Below are 6,388 nucleotides of genomic sequence, written 5' to 3'. Positions count from 1 at the left end.
TCCCATCCCATTGTGGGCATCCCACCCCATCACATCCCATCACACCCACTGGAATCCTGGTATGGGCATTGCAAACCACAGTGGGCATCACACTCTTGTTTTGGGCATCACACTCTGGTTTGGGCATCACGTCCCATCACAGGCACTGAACCCTATTGCAGGCAGTGCACCCTGTTGTGGGGATCACACCCCATTGTGTGCACTGCACCTCGTGGTGGGGAACCAGGTCACCTGAGGCTCCCCAGGAGCACCCAGCCAGACTGGCAAAGGTGGCAGGGGGATAAGCAATGTGGTTCTACCAGCCAGTTCAACTAAACTGCCAGGAGGAAAACTAAACCTGTTTCTCTTCCACCCCACCTGCCGTGGAAACATTCCCCCTGGAAATGGGCAGGGCTGGGGTGCTTATTACAGTGAAAGCTTGTAATAACAAGCTGCTCATTAGCCCCGAGGATCTCTGGTTGGAGGAGACAGCATGGGATTTGCCCCTGGGTAACAAGAGGGTGGTGAGGGGGGGAAAATTCCCTTATTGTGTAGGAAAAATGTTAAACAAGAGTCAGAACTACTGGTAGGGAGAGCAGAGCCAAGGCTAGAAGACAGGAGCAAAAATAAGACACAGGCTCTTTGCCATGACCTCCCACATGCACTGTCCTCCCGCTCCCCAGGGAAACTGCCGCACCCAACAGAAGCGCCAAGTTCCTCATGGACCTTTATATACATATCACTTTATTTAGGTAGCTTATTACATGTCAAAGTGACAAACACTAAAGTAATCTGAACACATATATATAAAAAAAAACAACCAACATACACAATAAGGTTATTCTTCTTTGGCCCCCCGGATGTGCATCACCCCCAGATGTGCAGCCAGGGGTCCCCTATTTGCAGCAGCTGCACTTGGCAGAGGGGGGCCCCTTGCAGACGCAGCCCTGTGCACACTTGGCACATCCAGCTGGGCAGCAGGAGCAGCAGCCTGTGGGAGAGACAAAAAAAAATTAAGGACATTCTCAGGAAGTCAGGCTGGGGGCTCGGGGGGTCTCACTGTTTTGGAGACCTCCCATGTATTCACGTTGTTCCCTTTCAGCAGCATCCCTGATCCTGGCATGTCTTGCAGGGTGTTTGTGCAGGCAGGGCTGGCACTGGAGAGGCAGGGGAGAGTGTGGTGCTCCTGGGGGTTCACCAGTCCCTCTCTTTGAAACCCTCATGGCACACAGTTCTGCTGTGGGTGACAGCATCAGGAACACCCAAAAGAAATCCCAGTGCCGCTTTCCTCCCCAGCATGCCCTTGTGCTGAGCCTGAGGTGCTGTCGAGGGGAATGCTCAGGTTTAGGTGGTATTGAGTAACTTGTATTGCCTGGAGAGGGGGTAGGATTCACACTGTGCTCCTTTGGGGGGCAGAAAAACCTTACGTGAGGAATAAACTCGCCACTGGCAATGCTAAGACTGATTTGATTCAGTGCACACACGGATGTGTAGTGAAACCCCCCCCGAATGTTTCTTCTCCCCCCACCCCGGGGGGCTCAGGGATCCCTCTTACCTTTTTTGCACGATGTGCATTTGCAGTTTTTGCATTTACAGTTGTCCCCGCAGGTGCAGGTGCCACCTAAAACAGGGAGAAAAGGAGAAAAAGAAGTTGAGAAGAGGTGGTGGGAGGGGATACCAACAGCCCGAGATCCCCGGGGAACAGCACTGCCTGCCTGCCCTCCGAGCATCCACTGATGCTTCAGCCTCGCTCACAGGGGAGGTCACGGCATTCCCAGCCGCTTTCCAGTGCGATGCTCCCAGTGTGACACGGCAGTGCTGGGAGAGGACTTGAGCTGCTGGCCCAGCCCGTACGAGAGAGAACATCGGGAATGGCGGGGGAGGCCGGCGGGCGGGAGTGTCGGGGTTCCCGCTGGCATGCTGGGGCATGGAAGGAAACGCTGCCTTACCCGTGGCACAAGGGCAGTCCTGAGAGTCCATGTCTGGCTGGGCTGGGTGCCTGCTGTCGGAAGCGTTGGGCGACGGGAAGAAGCTTTGGCAGGATTCGCAGCCGCCTCCTATTTATCCTTGGCCAGCCGAGAGCGAGTGCAAAACCTCCGCCCCTGCAGCCTGCGCACGGCTCAGCCCGGCTCTGCCCCGGGCGCTGCTGATTCACTCCCCGGGCGGGCAGCGTGACCTGGGGCTCCAGGGAGCGGGGAGGGCTGCGGGTGACCACCCCTCTCTGCTGAGATGTTGGAAGGGGTGCAGAGGACGGCCAGAGCTCATCACACAGATGACACCTGTCTCGGGAGTGTTGCTGCGCTCGACGGGGCTGAGGGGATGCGCCCAGGGAGCCCCCACAGTCCAGCCCTTGATCGATTGATTGATTGATTGATTGATGCCAAATTCAATCTGCCAATCTGACTTGGGGGATACATTAATCCAGGAAGTGCCACCACTGCTAGGAAATCTCAGTCCCTTCCTCTCAGAGCTGGCACAGTGGGGTAAGGGGGAGCTGGCACCATGAGGTGACAGGGATTCAGCCCCTGCTTGAGACCCTGTCCTCTTGTTCCTACACCCTCCCTGCAAGCAGGAGCAGCAACAAGCTGGACTGGACTGGCCAGAGCCTGCTGTGCCCTCCCAGTGCCCCAGGACAGTGGCACCCACGTCCCCTTGGCGCCGTGCGTGGCACCTCGGGGCTCTGTCTCCTTCCCAGCTGGGATGCTCCATCCTACTCTTCTGAATTAATTTCCGTGTATCATTAACTGGGTGTGCAGGGGAGGAGGGTGGCAGGCAAGCTGCTGTCACCCTGGTCAACTCCTCCAGCGGGTTTTACCCACCCACTCGAAAGCGCAGCGAGGGTTTGGGGTGGAAGGCAAAAAAAAAAGATGCTTGCTGAGATTTTTGGTGTGGGGACAGTCTGCTTCATATGCAGGAGGCATTGTCAGCTGTGGAGCATCCTTCCTCATCATTCCTGTGTTTCTGTGTGCTCCTTGGTGTCAGTGATACCCCATCCCAGCTGCCCCTTGCTCTGAGACTCCTTTGCCTGGGGGCTTTATCCCAGCTGGGCTTTTGCCTGCAGTACCTGGCTGAGGCAGTTTGTCGATGCTAATCCAGCCGAAACAGCGGCCCGGGGAGTATTTTTACCACTCAGCTGTCTGGGCTTGTTGGGAGCTTGTTGGGTGACCTGATGGGGAGCATTGCCAGCACCCCGACTCAGCGTCTCCTCCAGCCTCTCCAGGCCAGTGTGGGAAATCAGTATGGAAAAGCCTAAGAAAGGCAGAGCCAACGGGCCCCTTCCTCAACTCCTCTACCCTGGAGGAGTGCCCTGACATGCCAGCCCTGCGGTCGTGTGAATGTCACACTGCTGCTGATGCACTGGGGCGTGATAGCAGGGGATGGTGCCAGGAGCAGGCGCGTGCCAAGAGTGTTATTGCTCCTGTGGGAGCAGGGAAACACAAACAGGGGAAACACACTTACAAATGGTCACCTGCCACCCTGGCTACGGCCCCCTGTACTGTGTTGGTGTCATGACAGAGGGGCAACATCTCCTTGGGATCTTGCATTTGCTCTGCTCTTTGCCTGAAATAATCAAGCACTCCTGTGGTGCAGTAACATGCCAAAGGAAATGCTTCCTGCTGTGCCGTGATGGATTAATGGTGAACAGCAATATCACTGTTGCATCTGTTTTGTCTTCCCCCACTGCCTGGCACCCTTGGCCACCCAGGCAAAAATTGGCCCTATCCCCAGCTGGTGGTGGCCCAGGGATACAGGGACATGTGGCTTCTCAAAAGTGGTCCCTCTCCTCTAGCCTAGGGGGCAGAAGGTGGAGCCCACACAAAGCTAAGAGAACGATCTCTGCCAAGAAAAGACAGGGTGCAGGAAAAGCTCTCCAGCATCTGTTCTCAGTCAGACCCCAGCCCTTTTTAGTTTCTTTCCCCTCTTTCTGCACAAAGGAAAAAATCATCTTCCAGGCGATGTAGAACTGAGAGTCAGGACTCTGGTAGATCTTACATTGCTCCCAGTTTGTTCTGTAATTGATTTGGGATACATTCTATAATTAATTTGGGATTGGACTGGAATAGTGGGTTGTCAGGCAGACACATACCAATCAGAGCACCTCCAGAAGCATCCTGTGATTGGGGTGACAATGATGAGCTGGGGACACCTTCCTGCTGTTTAAATATACGCCATGACAAGGTCTTGCCAGCCTCAGTTTGCCTTCTGGCCCCTGGCTCCATTTGCCTGGAGGTTCTCTATATTTGAATGGGCCTGATGCTGCTCCCCAGAGCCAAGCAAAACAGGCAGGACCCCTGCACGGAATTTATTCCCCAGCCCTTGCCATACCAGGGCTGTACCACTTGGCTCTCGTGTCCCCTGCGTGGGATACCTAGCTCTGTCCCCAGGCAATTACCCCGAGATTGCCAGGTGGATTAACACGGGTGAGTGAGTCAGCGTGATGCTCCAGTGCTCCAGGCAGAGCCGGAGATGATGTTCACTGGGAGGATGGTGGTGGCTGAGCACCACCATGGGCATGCCAGGGACAGGGATCCCTAGAAAGGAGAGAAGGAAGCTGACAGCTTTCAGGACAGTGTGGCAGAGGCACCTGTTCCTGTGACACCTCAGGCGTCTCCAGCTGATTGCTGAAAGCCACAGGACGGTGTCAGGGCTGGTGCCGGTGACCAGCAGTGACTCAAGGCTGGTGCCAGGCAGGCGAGGAGGGAGGCACAGCAGCCAGCTCCCGTGGAGGTGAGCTGGCACGGGTCTGCCCTGGCTCTCTGCTGAAGGACACATGGCTCCAGTCACCTGTGGGCACACTGTGGGCACAGCATCATCCTCCAGATGCCTGTGGTGCATCCACCCAGCACATTGCCTTCTGGGGACCCGGCAGACTACTACAAGCTCCCCTCATGGCATGTGTCCCCCAAAGCACTTGCTCTGGGCTCATCATCCCCTCTGGGGCAGTGATGGGTTCAGTGACCCCTCCTTCACCCACACACAAGATCCCAGGCAGCCGGGGGGGCTCCGCTGGCAAAGCACCGTGGCTCAGTGGGTACAGACTGTGGGCAGGGATGCAGGGAGCTATGAACCCCATGTGGGCACAGCACCAGGACCCTGGGGGACAGTCCCTGGGGGTGGCCTGCCCCTCACCATTGCCTCTTGCTTGCCAGGCAGGATGCTGATTCAGGGTACCCAGGGGTGGCCCTGACGCTGCAGCAGCAGCAAGGGCAGCTCAGCTCTGCCTGCTCCAGCTGCCTCTTTGTGTTGGTCTCTGGGCAGGATGGCCCAGGCTCAGCTGCCAGAGGTACAGGGAGCCACAGCCTACCTGGGGCCAGTCTTTTAAACCCAAATGGAGAAAATAAAAAATATTTTAGCACCCAGCCAACACCCAGCACATGCAAGTGCTGAAAGCCAGCAGGAAGCCCTAGGAGTGATTGCTGCTTAGAAAGCAGGCTCAGCTTTGATCCAAATCTCAGGTTATTGTTTGCTGATGATAAACAAGTGTTTGAAACACGGGAAATAGGTGCTGACGTAGTTTTATTTTGCTGGTGCTTGCCAGCCCTTTGGCAGAGGAGGAAGAAAGTGAATCACCCCTTGTCTGCCCTGGGAAGCCATTCTCAACCACTCCCCATGTGCATAGGCAAAGCCTTGGAAACATTTGGGAGTGAAACCGGATCAGTGGGGTGACCTCAGGCTGTGGAGACTTCTTTCTTTTTCCCAGAAAATTGGGAGCAAAGACTTGTTCTGCTCTCAGTGGCAGACATTAGCTAAGCTCATTTTCTGTTCTCCCTCCCTGCATCTTCCTGGGAAGATGCCTGCTTCCCTGCCTGCACCTTGATTGCAGCTTTAGGAAAATACATCCCAGCGAGTACTTCTCCAATATCAGCCTTCAGCAATGACATGGCATGTCCCATTTTCCTGTGGCAATGTCCTTCTTGGGGACTTTCTGCCCCACATCACGTCTGTAACCATAGGAAGGCACCTTCAGCGCGGGCCGCTGGCAGTGGGAAGGGGACGGGCAGATTTCCATTAAGCTGGAATTGCACGGCCTGCAATCCTGGGACGCTTTCACAAGCCGGCAGCTCTCTTTGATGTGGGCTCTTTGGGAGCCGCCTTGCGACCCAGCCGGCTGCGCTAGGGCTGCGACTCCCAAGGCCGGGATTATGAGTCGGGCTCAGCTGCCGGCTCATCCTGCGGCTCCAGGCAAGGGCTTGGCCCTTACTCCTTATTTCTTATCTGCAATGGAGCTATCAATATTACCTTCTTCTTGAAAAAGCAGTGTGGAGAGGGTGGGGATTTGCTAATTACTGATTTTTAGGAAGAAGGGAAAGGAGGAATGCTGAACTGATGCCATGAACTGGGTCCAGGAGGGTGAATTGACCTTGCAAAGTTTCCGCCACTTTTGGGATGTGCGTCCTGAGAGACCCCA

At 55.6% G+C, this 6,388-nt stretch overlaps 1 protein-coding gene across 1 annotated transcript; it reads right to left on the bottom strand.

The window, feature by feature from the left end:
* Positions 1-702: 702 nt before the first annotated feature.
* Positions 703-2,096, bottom strand: LOC119705538 (metallothionein-1). The gene is made up of 3 exons (XM_038148100.1): positions 1,929-2,096; positions 1,535-1,600; positions 703-970 (listed from the first exon to the last, which is right to left on the bottom strand). Exons 1-3 carry the CDS (start codon positions 1,957-1,959, stop codon positions 876-878), a joined length of 192 nt encoding a protein of 63 aa, XP_038004028.1. The 5' UTR covers positions 1,960-2,096; the 3' UTR covers positions 703-875.
* Between the last annotated feature and the right edge of the window lie 4,292 nt (positions 2,097-6,388).

The sequence above is a fragment of the Motacilla alba genome, chromosome 11 (assembly GCF_015832195.1).
Source record: "Motacilla alba alba isolate MOTALB_02 chromosome 11, Motacilla_alba_V1.0_pri, whole genome shotgun sequence".
Lineage (NCBI taxonomy): Eukaryota > Metazoa > Chordata > Aves > Passeriformes > Motacillidae > Motacilla > Motacilla alba.
Note: the sequence above shows the minus strand (reverse complement) of the source record. Positions and strands in the feature narration are given on the sequence as shown.

Bases quoted from the DNA above. Each gene is read 5' to 3' on its own strand.
- LOC119705538 (XM_038148100.1), bottom strand. From the start codon at position 1,959: ATGGACTCTCAGGACTGCCCTTGTGCCACGG. The intron at 1,601-1,928 runs GTAAGGCAGCGT...TCCCTGTTTTAG, and splicing joins GGACTGCCCTTGTGCCACGG to GTGGCACCTGCACCTGCGGG. The intron at 971-1,534 runs GTAAGAGGGATC...TCTCTCCCACAG, and splicing joins ATGCACATCGTGCAAAAAAG to GCTGCTGCTCCTGCTGCCCA.